The sequence below is a fragment of the Rhinolophus sinicus genome, chromosome 16, assembly GCF_057876585.1.
Source record: "Rhinolophus sinicus isolate RSI-liver-muscle chromosome 16, RSI-T2T, whole genome shotgun sequence".
In the NCBI taxonomy this organism is placed as follows: Eukaryota; Metazoa; Chordata; class Mammalia; order Chiroptera; family Rhinolophidae; genus Rhinolophus; species Rhinolophus sinicus.
Genome location: NC_142516.1, coordinates 149005713 through 149021074, shown reverse-complemented (window position 1 = coordinate 149021074; position 15362 = coordinate 149005713). Strand labels below are relative to the sequence as shown.

At 45.6% G+C, this 15362-nt stretch overlaps 1 protein-coding gene across 2 annotated transcripts in view; it reads right to left on the bottom strand.

The window, feature by feature from the left end:
- The window catches only part of STK24 (serine/threonine kinase 24), a 103306-nt gene that overhangs the window by 23967 nt on the left and 63977 nt on the right, over positions 1 to 15362 (bottom strand). For both annotated transcript variants that reach the window (XM_019756910.3, XM_019756909.3), the window contains exon 3: positions 1158 to 1214. In XM_019756910.3, coding sequence (XP_019612469.1) covers positions 1158 to 1214 — 57 coding nt within the window. The remainder of the gene's footprint in view (positions 1 to 1157; positions 1215 to 15362) is intronic.

The following is a 15362-nucleotide window of genomic DNA, read 5'->3' as shown; positions in this document are numbered from 1 at the left end:
TTTTAGAGATATAGTTTTAGAGGTTTACCTTTCCAAAAATCTACCAATTGCTACTATTACTTTGAGAAAAAAAAATCTGTAAATCATGGGTTATTTCTTTCTTTAATGAATAAAAGCTATGTAGAATATAACCACTAAAAAACAGGCTTCTTTCAGCTCCCAGTCAGAGAACAGTGAAAACTGCAGACCCATCATCCTGACAACTTTCTATCAGGCAGGACCCACCCTCTAACACGAAAATGATGGGTTAGGCCTGTCTTGGAAATCACTCACCCAAAAGCCCAGCTTCTACCAGATGGGTAGGGAAAGATGGCTGATTACATTAATTTCACTGTGTGGCCACAGTGGAGACAAGATGTCAAGTGCTAAACAACTGTGTGAGTTCTTTTAAGAACTTATTTTGCATATACTGTGCTTCAAAGACACTTAAGCAACGCCTATGATTCACTGGTGATTTCTGAGCATCTATCTCATCAGAGGCCGTAACATATAACTATTTTTTACCACGAGAAGCACGATGCGGGCTGACTCTGAGGTCGTTCTATACCTAGCTTCCACTATCTCATGTGACAGACAGGGGCACACACTAGTGACGCAGTAGGTCGAGGCCAGGAGGGAGTCCAGCCACAGGGGACAGTTCAGCTTCACCGTAAACGCACTGCATGGCCTGACCACCGCTCTGATGGGTGACACTGTTCTGCAACCATCACACACTACCTGTCTCTTACTCCTGAAGACAAATTTGAATTTTTAAAAATTCTAATTAATTATAAATTAAAATATTATCTGCATGTTTTGGAAGCTAAGTTGTCTTCTGAAATATGAAACAATGATGGGGTATCAGCTCTACAAAAGTTAAAACTAGTTTTGGAAAACAAACTGTTCGTAGGTAAGATAATGCCACGCAAAATCCTTTGTGGCTTTTATTAATGAATTCATTGGTTTCCCAAGAAACAACAAAACTGGTTTCAAAAGTAGACCTACAATTTTCAGTAATATATCAGAAGCGAAAACATGTATTATAAGAAATAGTTTGGTTCATTTTCCATGGAACTTAGAAGAGAGAAACAGAAAAGGATGAGCACAGAATTATCTTCAGAACCAGGATTCACTGAGAACAGCTTCAATGTGTGTTAGGCACCCAACGTGACACTTACTAGATCTAGCGCAGAGCCTCCACCAAGGTATTCCATTATTATCCACAACTTAGTATCCTACAAAAAAACAAAAGAGGGGGAAATTATTTTAAAAACACGCAAAACCAGAAAAAAATTATAGTAACCTAAGGGTATTTTTCATTATTTTAAAAACTGGAAAACCTTATAAATACATACATACAATTGACAAAGTGTGTCCAGGTGAGTCCTGTGAGGAAACCTACACATGTTCAAGGGGCTTTCGCCATCAGGCCACAGCCCCTGCGTCACTCTTCTAGGCGGTGTGTTCCAGACCTAATGAACCACAATCTCTGAAGAGGGGACCCGGGTGGCAGGGTCCATTCTAAACAACCTGTCAGTGACACACCAGCACAGCAGGGTTTGAGAACCAGTCCCCAAAGCCAGTCAAGGCCAGCAGCAGCCACACAAGTCCCATCTTGGGTGTCAGCCAGGCGATGCCCAGAGCACACAGCTGCAGCCTGCAGCTCTGAGGTGCAGGGACTGACCCTCTGTCCCTGTGAGCAGAGGGAAGGGCAATGCTCCCAAGGGGATGCCCAGCTACCGAGAGTTTCGGAGAAACACAGCCAATTCCAGACACCCCAAAGTCTACCGCTCTGTCTTCAGGGAGCTTTCCAGGGAAGGAGGCCCCTGCTTACCTAAGCATTGTGTGTCCTCTCCAAAGGTCTGAGGTACCTTTGGTGACTCTGTCTTTTCCCTTTGTCTCTCATGAAGCCACTCAACCCCCATGACTTCCAGACTCCTCTTTTTAAACACAAATCCCGAAGTGCTACTCCCTTGAAAGGTAGTAAGCAACACATATGTGGGGACAGAGCCCCAGAGAGCAGTTTCCAGGCTCTCGGCCTCATGTGGAAAGGTGCTGGCCCGGGAGGTAGATGGCCATTAGCTGTGACTCGTTGGCTATCAGCTGTAACCGGTTAGCCATTAGCCACTGATATAACTGCCGTGGCTGAGCTAGCAAGCGCGGATTGCAGCTAGCACGTGGGGTTGGTTGGCAGAGAAGCTGACGGCAGGTTGCGGCTCCTGCTTCCTGCGTCTCCAACCCAGCCTCCAGTGAGACTATAGTGGTATGACTCCCCTACCCATGGCTCCGTGGGTGTTCCTTTTTTGGCCTCACCATGTCCTGCGTTCTTGTGCGGGGAACGGGACCAGCATCCCCACATGACACACGGGCTCGGCAACAAGCCAGACTAGGGTTTGGGTCCTGACACCTCCTTACAACCCAGGGAGGTTATTTCCTCTCTAAGCTTCTGACTGAGCGCTTCCCCAAGGACCAGAACAACAGCTGCTGAACTGCAAATAACCCATCACAGCACCGGAGGTAGAGGTGTCCTGTCGGGGCCTTGCTACCTGGGAGCTCTGGGCTATGTCCGTGGGTGTACTTACATCAGCATACTTCATTGCTAAGGCAATCCTTTATGGTGGCTCTCATAGGCATTGAGAGACAGAATAGAAAAACAAACAAAACCTTTGCAAGGCTTTTCAGAACATCCCCAGGAAGGCCCCTCTACCAGGCGTCCACACTCCATGGTTCTGGCAACACTGACTGACTGAGTCAGCTCTCCTGGCAAGTGTCAGTTTCTCAGGCCTTTGCACCTCAGCAAGTCCCTCCATCAGGAAAACCCTCACTTGCCCCATGCACGGTGCAAACTTTTGCTTTAGCACCCATGGATCTGATTTTCATTTTAGACTTACTTGTCTGCCCCACCAACAGCAAACTAAGTGCCATGGGACACTCAGTGCCCGGCACGCGCAAGCTCAGGAAAGGTGAGTTACAGTGCCCTGCCGTCGGAGAAGGTAAATTACACTGTGCACTCACTTCCGGGAGGCGCTGCTGCATGCACTACATTTGTAAAATAAATTCTGTTTAAAATTTCAAGTAAATCGACATATGAAGTCAATTCCGTAATAGTCTAAATAAACAGTCCAAGTATGACTATACATAGAACACTTTCTCAAGCTTTTAAATGCCTGACATGATACAGACAATTTCAGTCTAGATTAGAAAAGGCACAGAAGCCTTCAGCCATGGGCTTGGGGTTCACCGTACAGATACAAAGATCTTACTCACTTACTAACCACCCAATCACAGGCACCCGCCTTGGACAGGCTCGATCACCTCCTGGCTCTGATTGAAAGAGCACTTCCTGTAAGAAAGCGTTTTCTCCCACTTGCCTTTCATTTCACAAATATGCCCAGTGGTAGGTTTCTCTAACATTTGCTCCTGGAGGATGTTTGTGTTGCTCCTTCCAGACATTCCGAAAGCATTTTGTCCGATGGAAAATGCTGTTCCAGAAAACAACCAATACCATTTTCGATGACACAGGAAATTTAAACTGTTTTTCTATAAAGGAACTTGGAACTTCAGATTTCTCCTCCCACTGCCTTTTTTTATGGCACTGTTTGACCCAGCTCTCATCCCTTTTATTATTTTATGGGCAGTCAGGGCAAATTTGCTAAGAGCAAGATAAGCTCTCAGCAGGTAGGTAACCTCCCTCACCTCACTCCCATCGGCAGGGAGCTGTGCAACAGGACACCCTGGGAAACAATCTTTGCTGACTCTGGAGATTCGAGTGTCATCACACAGCTTCCTGGAACAGGGAGACTCAGTGACCACACCTCACCTGCCATGCCAAAGCTCCACTCTCCCAAAGCCCTACTGGGCCAACTACCAAGGAAACAAAATAACCCTTTTAAAATAATACATTTTCTTTTCAGGGAGCCACAGAGGGGATAAAGTGACCAATTTTCAGGGGAGGTGCTAATACCTCAGGGGGCATTAAAGCAACAGCAGAATAACTGGCAAACCAGGTGCTCCCCAGCTGAAAGGACAAAGCCCCTGTCATTGTGAAGACTTCATCTTCCTGGAGAGAAGATGGAGTAAAAAGACCAGCCAGCTTCTACTCCCATCCTGATTCCTCAGACCAGACATGCTGAGATATGAACGCTATGCAAACATGAGATCCACCAGCCTCAAGGGCACTTAGGAATCCCAACAGCGTGAGGTCCTTTATTCAGGCCACTGCCTTTTTATGTTGGCCAGGTCCTGTGACTAATGTGTTTTTGTCCCCGATTCCACCAGTACCACTAATGCACTAATCAGAGAAGGGAATGGAAATTGCAGCACGAAAGGCTCCTCTGGCCACCACCTCTTGGCTGAACTTCTTTTCCAACCTCACTGGGTGTGTCGCTCGCTCACTCTGGCCATGGAGACTCTGCCCCTCTAGATGTGGGCTCCTATGCTCTCTGCAGCCCGTCTCCACTCACTCTGGGCTGAGGTCACCTGGACAGCCTCTGCTCGGGGCCTGCGCTGGGAGGCAGCAATACACAGGCGAGCCCCTGCCGTTCCCACCCGGAGCTTGCCTTCTAGAGCTAGTCAGACCTCCAACGATTGTCTGATGAGCTACAACTGTCACAAGTGGGCGCTATGAGAGGGTATAGCAGGAGCCTGCCAGATCTCAGTCAAAACCCAGTGCTTTTTAAGAAGAACCTGAGTGCTGAGCTGGCAATGGGGTGAGGGGAGAAGTGGAGGGAGGGAACAAGCTGGTTAAAGTGCAGCTTGGCAACCGGAACGGCACAAGTGAAGTTAAAGGCAGGGAAGAGGCGACATCAAGGAGCTAATGGAGGTAGCACAAGGAGCGAGCCAGGTGCAGAGTAACCTCAAGGAAAGCGACAGAAAAGCCAACCTTGTACAGCCGGGGTTAAACATGTCAGACATTTTCCTAAACATCACTGAGCAGCACCAGAGCAGATGCTCCCTTTGGAACAAGCACTGAGTGTGTGTGGAGAGCGGACTGGAAAGAGTAGCTCACGGCTCCTGCGCGGTGCACAGAGCGGTGAGAGCGGATGTGGCTGTGGCATCACTGGAGAGGCTTGGGAGGCAGAAGTGACGAGACTGGGTGGGACGCATGGAAGTCAGCGCGACTTCCGGAGTCAGCCTCACGGGAAAGGACACCTGGCAGTGCCATCCACTGACAGGGAGCCCAGAGGAAGGAGGCAGAGAGTGGACGACAAGTTTGGATGGGTTGACATAAAGCTGTCTACCCAACATTATTGAGAATGAGTCAATATTCCTTCTCTTAAAAACAACAAAACCCACCAGTTTTAAAGTATCTGAGAGTTTCTATTCTAGATGACATCCAAACTTTGGGCTTGGGTGCTATAGTCCTTCACAAGCATGTACTCATCTATCTCATCTCATTTCCACCTGCTCTGCTCCATGCCCCTGGCACGCACCAAAGTGTAACACCTGCGGTCTTCCACACAGCTGCTCCCTCTGCCAGGAGATGCCCTGCCTGCCCTGCCTCATGCGAGTCACAGCTCCCAGGGCGGCTCCTCTGGGGACACTCCTTCAGGTACCCATGTCCCTGCTCCATTCTCTAGGGCCAAATGCCTGTGCTCATTGTTCCTCCAGCCTCGGAGGTCTCGCTCAGCCTCCATCCAAGAACGGCCGTGCAGCTACAGCAGGACTGCTCACCTTGGCATTACCCACATTTGGGACTGGGTGGTCCTTCGCTGTGGGCACTGGCTTGTAGAGTGTTTAGCGGCACCCCCGGCTCTCTACACATCCCCAGTTCTGATGGCCCACAATTTCTCCAGACATTGCCAATGTCCTCTGGGGATCCAAATGGCCCCAACTGAAAATCAAGGAACTACACAATCAATGTTGATGAATTGACGTGGTACTAGGCCAGAAGCGCGGAAAAAGAATTCCCTCCCTATTCTGAGCGGTCAGTTTTGCATGTGCCCTGAAGCCTCCAGCCAGAGATGATCACTAACTCACCATGACGCACCTACACTTCAGATTCCGCCTCCACGACAAGATGGCAACCTCCGTGTTTCTAAACCACATAGTTCAATTGATAATAAAATGAGATCATGAATGTGAAAGCACTTTGCAAAGTTCAAGGTACTAAACACATGCAAAGTGCTATTAGCTTTATCAACATCATCACCCATAAATGCCTTAAAATAACCTAGTAAAACCAAAGGAGTCCAGTTAACCAGACTAAATAATGTTTCCCTGCATGGGCGTTTCTGAGCAAAATAAAATCTGGAACAATGACTCATACACATTCTACACTAGAATGAAAAAAGAATCATTGTCCTACAAGCCTTGAGGCAAGAGCGTCTGGTCTACAGGGACACTCTTTGGCCTGTTGTCCGTGACCAAATGGCCAAGCACTGTCACTGCCCAGATGTAGAATTGCTCTCATAGTACCTTCCAAATGGTGACTTATGAGGCACTCTAAGAAAAGAAAATCAGAGGAGCTCGTAAAACAAGAATAATTTTAATCAGAATAATTTCATTTTTAAAAAATAACCTCAAACAATATGTATCATGAATGATCTTGTGATACAATTTTCTCAGAAGGGAAAGAAATTTGTTTATTTATTGAATAAATGCAGGATTCAAAATGTAAAAGGTACCAAAGTGTATGCAGAGAGAAGTTTCTCTCACCCCTGCTTCCCACCAGCCTCTGCACCCAACAAGTTCCCACCCATCACTTCTTATGTAACCTCAGAGAAATGTTTGATGCAAAACCTATCAACTTTCTCCCGTTTTATTCAAATGGTAACTAACATTCCCTACACTTTTCTATATACCTTGTTTTTCCTTAAAGCATTCTATACCTGTCCATAAAAGTGTTCCTCTTTTTTTAAACCGTAACTAACTTATGCCCTGTTGAACAACATAAGTTGTTTCCATTCTTTTGCTATTATGAGCCAGGTGGCAAGATTTCCCCAATCCTGCTAGGTCAAAGGAACCGACTGAATTTTAACAGGTAATGACAAATTACACTTCAAAGAAGCTGTCTTAATTTACACTACCTCCAGCAGCGTATGAGTGCTAATTTCCCCTTTCCTTTGTCAACACAGTGTAATAACATTTTTGGGGGGTCATTGTTCCGAGCTGAATTGTGTCCCCCTCCCAAATTCACATATTGAAGTCCTAAGTTCCAGCACTTCATAATGTGGCTATATTTGGAGAGCGGGTCTTTAAAGAGGTGAATCCCTTAAATGAAGTGGCTAGGGTGGGTCCCAATCCAACCTGACCTGTCCTTGTAAAAAGAGATTAGGACACAGGCACACACAGAGGGCAGAAGGAAGACCACGGGAAGACAGAGAAGACAGCCATCTACAAGCCCAAGGAAGGTCTCGGGAAACTGTCCCTGCTGTCGCCTGGACCTCAGCCTCCAGAGTTGTGGGGAAAATAAATTTCTGTTGTTTAAGCCATCCTGTCTGTGGTACTTTGTTATGGCAGAAAATGAAGACAATTGTCTGTTAAGTGGGGAAAGGACACCCCCCCCCAAAAAAAAAAAAAAATAATGGACAGAGTTGTTTGTCAGCGCTTCTGGTATAGAAACATTTCAAGTTTATCAACATTGATTGTGTAGTTCCTTGATTTTCAGTTGGGGCCATTTGGGCCCCCAGAGGAGATCGGCAATGTCTGGAGAAACTGTGGCCCATCAGAACTGGGGATGTGTTAATGGCATCGGGTAGAGGGCTGGGGGTGCTGCTAAACACTCTGCAATGCATAAGCCAGTCCCCACGGCGAAGGAAGGACCACCCAGTCCCAAATGTGGGTAATGCGAAGGTGAGCAATCTCTGAGTTTATTTCTCACTCATATTGTAAGGTGGAACATCTTTCTATATTGAAGAGTCACCATATATTTTCTTTTCTGTGAGCCTTCTATTCATTTCCTTTGTCCATTTTTCTATCCGGTGACAGATGTTTTTTAAATGCAGGTGCTTTTAACATATTAGGAAAGTGAGCTTCCTGTAACAGGAGCTGCAAACAGCATTTTCCTCATTTGCCTTTTGAGTTTGTTTTTGGTAAAGTTTTTTACTTGGAGAAATTAATTCCATGGGGACACGTGTGATCATTCATGATACACATTGTTTGAGGCCATTTTTAAAGTATCAATAATGGTACCACTTCCAGGCAAACTTGCCCTGAATTGTTTGGAACTGCTTCCTAAGAACCTGGAATTAGTGACACAGTAGGGAGAGGGGAGGCTGACCAACATCAGCAGATGACAGAAAGGTTAAATAAAACAAGGTCAACAGGAAGAGGTATATTCCACAGAGTTAACGAAGAGCAAGCTTTTATAAGTAGGAATTCTAAAATGCAATAAGTCTACTTTGCAGCTTCACTCCATTCAGAGGCTGCCAAATTCATTAGCTGTAACAAAAGGCTGAGCCCAAGAGGTTTCTACAATGCAGTGGGTTTTATTAAAACAATTTGGGGCCACAGACTGCCTAAGAATATGCTTTGTAAAGCGAAGGTGCCATTTTCCTAGACGTGGGCAGAAACACAGAATGCTGCGCCCGGTCTGCATCCCGCCTCGGTCCTTACGCAGAATGCTGCGCCCGCTCTGCATCCCGCCTCGGTCCTTACGCAGATTGCTGAGCCTGCTCTACATCCCACCTCGGTCCTTACTCAGATTGCTGAGCCTGCTCTACATCCCGCCTCGGTCCTTACGCAGATTGCTGAGACTGCTCTGCATCCCGCCTCGGTCCTTACGCAGATTGCTGAGCCCGCTCTGCATCCCGCCTCGGTCCTTACACAGATTGCTGAGCCTGCTCTGCATCCCGCCTCGGTCCTTACGCAGAATGCTGCGCCCGGTCTCAATCCCACCTAGGTCCTTACCAGCAACTGCCCAGCATCACAGCCCCTTCCAACTGTCCTCAAGGTACAGAACACGGTTCCTGACCTCACAAAGCTTCTGTAATTGGTCTCCATCTCATGACGTTAGCACTTCTCAGATGATTTAGACATCTAATACGCACAGGATGTCACTGAGGCGGCATAAACCTGAGCCCCACTATGAGGGGCTGTGACAGACCTACTGGGGCAGAGGTGACAGAGAGTGTGTTTCTGGTGACACTGACGGGGAAAAGAAGTGGATGGTCAGGGAGAAAAAACAAGTGATCCTGCTCGTTAGAGGAGCTGAGGAGGAGACAGCATCCCTGAATGCCAGGCAATGGAGTCTCGACTTAATTTAATAAGCAATGGGGAAATCACCAAAACTTTTAGACAGGAAGATAAATAACCGGCAACCACCAACATGATAGAATGAATGGGGAGAGAGAGACAGTTAGGAAGATCAATCAGAAAATCAAAGCAGGAGGTTGGGGCAAGACCGAGAGACATTCCAGCAGCGGCACTGATGAGAGTGTAGAGAAGCCATGGGTTCCACTGTCCTGAGACCCAGGAAGGGGCGACGCCACCACTGGGAGGGTTGGGAAGAGGACAGTGGTGCGGGGGGAGTGAGGGGGTGAAGCAGAGATGGCTCTTCATGCTTTTGTGATTCTGATGGGACATTATGGTAGATAAACCTGAGCAGCAGCTGAAAAATAAGGCTTTGGAAGTTCAAGAGAAAGGCTGGGACCAGCACAGAGACGGTAACTGGTACAGCGACAATCAGTCCCCACTCAGAACCCCAGTATTGATGTGAAGATTGTTTTAAGCTGGAGACTTTGGAGATTCAACAGGTGCAGAAAAAAACGCCTTCTTGGAGCTTCCCTTATCTGACTAAAGCAGCAATTTCTGAAACAAGGCTGCCATAAATCCCCTCTTTGGGGTGGGTCTACTCTCAGGAAGAACAGAATAAACCTACCATAAATCCCCCTCAGGCCCTGAAGGAGGAGAAAAGGCCTTTCATATCTATAGAGACAAACATCACAAATTTTCTTATCTCCTGCTTGCGTTTCTAAAATCCCATTTGTCTTTCCTAAAGGGACCCATTTGTTCTTCCCCTCCCTTTCCCTACTAATTAAGCATGTATCTTCAATCATTTAATGACTATGCATACTTAAAAACTTTTCTTCCTGTTAATCTGTCTTTTGTCATTTTAATTTTCAGGGCCTTGTAGTCAAAAAGAGGGTAGAGAAAAATGTATTACTTCCTGACAAGGGATATACCGTAAAAACGTTAACTGAAGAAGTGCTCAGAACATAAGCAAGCCACCCAGGTAAATAAACAAAAGTTCAGTCCCTACCATTTAACTGATTTTCAGTTAATAAACTACCCCTTTAAGTACAGGAGAACATCACATCCCTGAGTCACTCTTCCACTGGCTACCCTAGTTCTCAATTGCATTTTGAAGTTCTGTATTATCTCAGCAACACAACCGAAGCAGTGGAGAAATGATAAATGCTGAGTTCTGGTGGCCTCCAGGGTCAAAGTTTCCACACAATCACAGGTGGCAGCCAGGCCCTCTGGCCTTCCGTTCCCCAGGTGAACATCATCAGAACTAACCAACCCAGCACTGGGCATTGTGGGAAGGCTGCGGATGCTCCTGTTTCCTTCCCTCCATGCGCCAACTCAGGCCCACATAGCAGTTGTGTATCACTAATATTGGTGCAAAATTAATTGCGATTTAAAAGGTTAAAAACAATTCCAAAAACCGCAATTACTTTTGCACCAACCTAATACGATCCAATACAGAAGGAGGCCCTGCATTTAAAAAACAGAAAAATGGAATTTCTATAGGGTCATTTCTGTCAATATTGTCTGAAGAGGCTACCCAGAAAGAAAGAAGAGGTGGGGACCCAGCACAAGGAAGCATTCTGTGGAGGGAACAGGAAAGAGCTGTGACGTGTCGCAGGACAGGGGACTGCAGCACAGAAAGCCTGTGACTTCCCTGGCTGGCGAGCAGAAACACCGTGACTTGTGTACCTTTCATGGGTTAGGCCCTGGGCCTTACATCCGCGTACACTTGCACCAGGCCTCACAACATTCCTTCCTATAAGACAGCTGTGGCAGGCCGGTGCTCTAGAAAAGGACCCTAGAATGCAACAAATCCTGGAGCCTTCACTGAGCCTCACCACCCCTCATTCTGAGATGGGTTACTTAGCACATTGCTAGGCAGCCAGGAAGGTCCCTGGTAAAATAAACAAAGACAGCCATATCCTGAAACTTCAGGTGCTGAAATAACTCCTTCACTCCAGGACAAAATGTAACAGCTCCTTGACATTAATAAATTATCTCGTAGAATTCCTTTTGCCGAACAAACGGAATAGATCTGATAGATAGGAAAGGGTTCGTTAATCCCCTTACGGTGGGCAAACAAACAGGACAAACCCCATAGATGAATTCCATCCGAAGGCACCAGCCCCCTTCCCCAAGCAGACAAGGGAAGATATACAAGTAAGAGCATTTTGCTGCAGTCACTGGGCTTCCCATTCGAGAACCCCCCTCCCGCTCGGGAGCTGTAACCCTTTACTTTTAATAAACTATCCTCTTTTACAGTCCGTGCGTCCATTCTTCAGTTTCACGAGACACGATGCCGGCACACACAGAAATATTCCTACATCAATTCCACCATTCGCACTGCCCTTCCCTGCTCACCTCAAAGCAATCCTGAGCCAGCAACAGGTGGAAGGGAAATCATTCCACATGTTAAGGATAAGCTGATGAGCAAAGGGGTAGGGGAAAGAACCCAGTGTTCCCTCTTTCAGGGCCCTAAAAGGAGGACCAAGGTGCTCCAAGGCAAGGAAAGTTTCTAGTACTGGAAACAGGTATGAAACGGGAGAAAGGCCACTACACAGTAATACAAATATCAACTACAAATAAGGTCGTGCCATAAAACCTGAAACAGCACAAAGAGAAACAAATCAAGTGAAAATTACTGGATGACTCGGCCTTCAGCTGCTTTCTAAACTTGCCTCCCACCATTTCTTCCACTCCCTCCCTGTTCCCTTCTACTCACTGACACTTTTTTTTTCAGTTGCTAGAAATGCTCAGGTTTTATCCCACCTCAGGGTCTGTGTATTTGCTGTTCCCTCTACTTGAGACACTGTTCCTTCCAACGGTGAGGAAGATTATTACTTCCTCACTTCTTCAGATCACTGTTAAAATTTCCCCCTTGCTGGTGAAGTCCTCTTTGATGACCCCACATAAACTAACGTCCTGCAGCATTCTTACCCGCCCTGCAACATCCCATTGCTCTCCACTGTGTGGGTCACAATCTAGTATTTATTTGTAGATTGTTTGATTTGTTCCTAAGAATGCAAGTTCCATGAAGGTAGGGACTCCAAGGTCTATTGCATTCATTGCTATATCCTCTATACCCAGACAAGTGCTTAGCACATGACTGGCACGGGAGAAGACTGAAGCAGGATGGTGTATAGTAACGAGAGTAGCTCGGCCATGATGGAATCCAAACAAAGAGCGTTAGTTCAGGGACATCACAATGACGGCTATGGCTGCGTCATCTTGGCATTTTCATCTCCACTAAGGAGGTACAGCTGTCAAGCAGTAAGGCATATTTGAGTCCACTGCCATGTGTCACCTTCATGGAAAATGCTGGAAAGCTTACGCATTTGTATATTCTGGGAACGCCATTTCTGTATGCATCTTTTCCTCCATTTACTTACACCATACGTCTTTAGGTAGAATTTGGGCCGTCTCAGTGCCTAGATATTTGCTAATTCCAAAAAGAGCCTGCCTGGGACAGAGGTCTGATGGGCCTGCCCACCATTTAATTGGCATATGGAGCCAAGCTACTTCCAGAGATAGAACTCATCATCCAAGACTATTCTCAGAGAAAGTATCACGCTGCTTTGGATATCAAGGCTTTAAGATGCTTTGCGACAAAGTTGGGGGTACCCCTTCTTTCTGTACTAGTCTGTTAATGGGCTGCCAAAACAACAGCTTCACCAACACAATAGCTTAGCTCAGACTCCCTGAAATCAAAACTAAGCCCCCCACACCACAGCCCAGCCACAGAGGACACCTTCCCAAGCAGTGTTCTCCAGCCAGGCCAGCAGGGCTTCAAGGGGGCTTTAAGAATTTCAATTGCTCTTCAATAAAAAAGGAAGGAAGGAAGGAAGGGAGGGAGGGAGGGAGGGAGGGAGGGAGGGAGGGAAGGAGGGAGGAAGGGGAAGAGGAAGGGGATGGGGAAGGGGAAGGGAAAGAAATTACTGGATCAAATCCTTAGATCAAAAGAAAAAAAATCAAAACCAGCACTACAAATTATTTAAAAATGATGTTGGAAACACTACACACACCAAAAGCTACACAAAACAGCCAAAGATTTACTCAAAGGAAAATTTATAGCATTACATATTTTCATTATCAAGTTAAAAGGGGGGGGGGGGGGATGTAAGTGTTCAATCCAGAAGTTAGGAAGGAAGAAAAAAACCTAAGAAAAGGACCCAATATAAGGAAAGCAAAGAAAGGAATTAATAAAAAAACAAAGATACATGTATAACTAATGGCAAATATGGAATAAAATAAATCCATTTTTAAAAATAATAATCTCGTTACTGTAATCAAGGAAAAAAGCTAACACACTAATTTGCAAATATAACAATATTAATAATACACACAGGAAAAAAATTTTAATGCAAAGAGAACAGATCGCAATATTTTATGGGAACAAACTTGAAAATCCAGAATGAAAAAGGTAAGTTCTTTGTAAATTACAAATTAAAATTTACTCAAGAAAGAGTAAGTAAGTACAGGCAGAAAAGGGTAGGTGAAGAAACGGATCAATAAACCTCCTCTGAATATATGCAAAGATGGACAGATGGACAAACATGTAGCAAGAAGTTCCAATGATTTTGTCCTTGAATAATTCCAAACCTTGAAAGAACAGAATATTCTAGCAACGATCTGAGGCACAGGACTTTTCCTGACATCACAGTATAATACACCTGAAAAGGCACACGGTCCGGAAGGACGGACAGGGGAAGGAGACTCCTACTAGGATCGGACGGGACTCCTGGGAAGAGGAAAGGGACGACGGCAGCCAGAGCATTTCTATGTGCCAGGGACGCAGCGTTTAATCGCTTAACTGGTTTCCTTTTAGAAACCAACGAACTTTCTAATCTAACTGACTGAAAAGTACATCGATTTATAAAATATTTGCCTGGAATTTGAAAGATTCTCATGCCCCATTCCATCATGTCCATTTTAATAATTCTTGTCCTAATGTCCTTTAATAAGCTGAGAACACTGGGCATTCCGTGAAAAGCTCTTCTTAGGGTTTAAGTCACAGGACTGTCTCTTCTGGAAGGGGCTGCCTTATAACTGTTTGTGTGCATGTTCATGTGTGTTTTAGTAATTGTTTCCCCAATGGGCAGAGATGTTCCTCTCTTCCATCAATGTAAATTTGACACACACAGTAATACATGTTAATTCTGTGCTAATGCCAGCAGATATTAAGATGAATAAAAAGTCTGCTTAAGCTGAAGGACGCTTATAAGGTTATCAGGGAAATACACTCACAAATAATCTCAATCAGAGGGGAAAGAAATAATAGGAAGAAGCATGAACAAAAGTGCCCTGGGAGGTAAAAGAGAAGGGTTTTGCTTTCCTCGCTCACATCTATCCTCACTACAGAGCAAACATCACAATCAATGATGACAAATCGGTACATCCTACAAGTTCTAGGCCATAATCTTGCTATGAAGCTAACAATGTGCTCTTTCTGCAAAAGTGCAACATTTCTAGTAAATACAAGATTATCCTTCTGCTAGACGAAGATCTCAGTGATCACTATGCAACATATGTCAGAAATATCACAAAACCCGTAAAACCAAAAGAAGTGATTACTGAGGACTCAGGACATATAATTACAGGATAAAGACCCAGCCCAAAGACGTCAGACAGCACCATGTCAGAGAGGGAGTGTGGCTGAGAATGAAGACTACATTGCCTTTTGCAGATTTTTTAAGAGGTGCCTTCAGCATTATAAAACAATTTACAGAACTGGTAGGTTCCCAAACAACAAATGCTGTATTTCAAATGCGTGGATGGCAAATTCATATTGATACTATTAATGCCGTGCGTGGAGTTTAGCCTGAAGATAAACAGCTTCGGAAGTTAAGAGATTTTTAAATAGACTTCCGTGCTTGATTGTACTGAGGACTATTTCTGTCATCCGAACCCTCTGCTTCTCTTCCTTCCAACCTTTTGGCCACTTCAGTAAATCTTCATTTTCTGCACAGTTTTACAGGAAACAGACAGGTACATGCACATGTTCTCGACTTACAATAAGCTTGTTACCGGTGAGCTACTGAAAACAGTCACGCTCCGCTTGGATCAGACGCGCACATCCCAGGGTGCCCTCCCTGCAGTCAGGCAGCAGAGGGCTCAGGACCCAAGCTGGTGAGCTGCCCCCACATCCAAACATGGCGTGAACTACTGCCAACCCTGGCTCTTTTTCTGCCCAG